Source organism: Asparagus officinalis, unplaced genomic scaffold, assembly GCF_001876935.1.
Source record: "Asparagus officinalis unplaced genomic scaffold, Aspof.V1 AsparagusV1_Un1004, whole genome shotgun sequence".
In the NCBI taxonomy this organism is placed as follows: Eukaryota; Viridiplantae; Streptophyta; class Magnoliopsida; order Asparagales; family Asparagaceae; genus Asparagus; species Asparagus officinalis.
In genome coordinates, this window is record NW_017973263.1 from 1 (window position 1) to 352 (window position 352).

Here is a 352-nt window from a genome sequence, read left to right on the forward strand (position 1 = left end):
GAAGAGCAGATGGCTCGGGAACAAGTTTAGTGATGTTCAGCGAGAGCTTCGAGTCCGTAAGAGCTGGGAATTCTTTAAGTGTTTCCCTCGCTTTTCAGGTCGCTACGGCGATGTGCTGATTGACGAGGAGAAACCTAGAAGTGATCGGACCGTTCTCGACGCTGGTTGCTTCCGGTGGCTAGTGAACATCCGTGTTGGGTATCTTGTCCTCCGGGTGAAGAACCGATGCCACATAGAGCCTTATCTCCCTTGCCGCTTTGCTCGCCAGTTCGGCTATGACCAACTGTATGTCGGGAATCCAAGCCGTGGCCTGCAGATTGAGGGAGGACTTATTGATGGCGTACGAGCATGG

The 352-nt window shown here is 53.1% G+C and overlaps 1 protein-coding gene across 1 annotated transcript in view; it reads left to right on the plus strand.

Annotated features, from left to right (window-relative positions):
• Window positions 1–98: 98 nt before the first annotated feature.
• Window positions 99–352, plus strand: part of LOC109828313 — a gene marked incomplete at its 5' end in the record, with an annotated part of 15,510 nt that continues 15,256 nt past the window's right edge. The window contains one exon of the mRNA XM_020395337.1: window positions 99–164. Coding sequence (XP_020250926.1) covers window positions 99–164 — 66 coding nt within the window. The remainder of the gene's footprint in view (window positions 165–352) is intronic.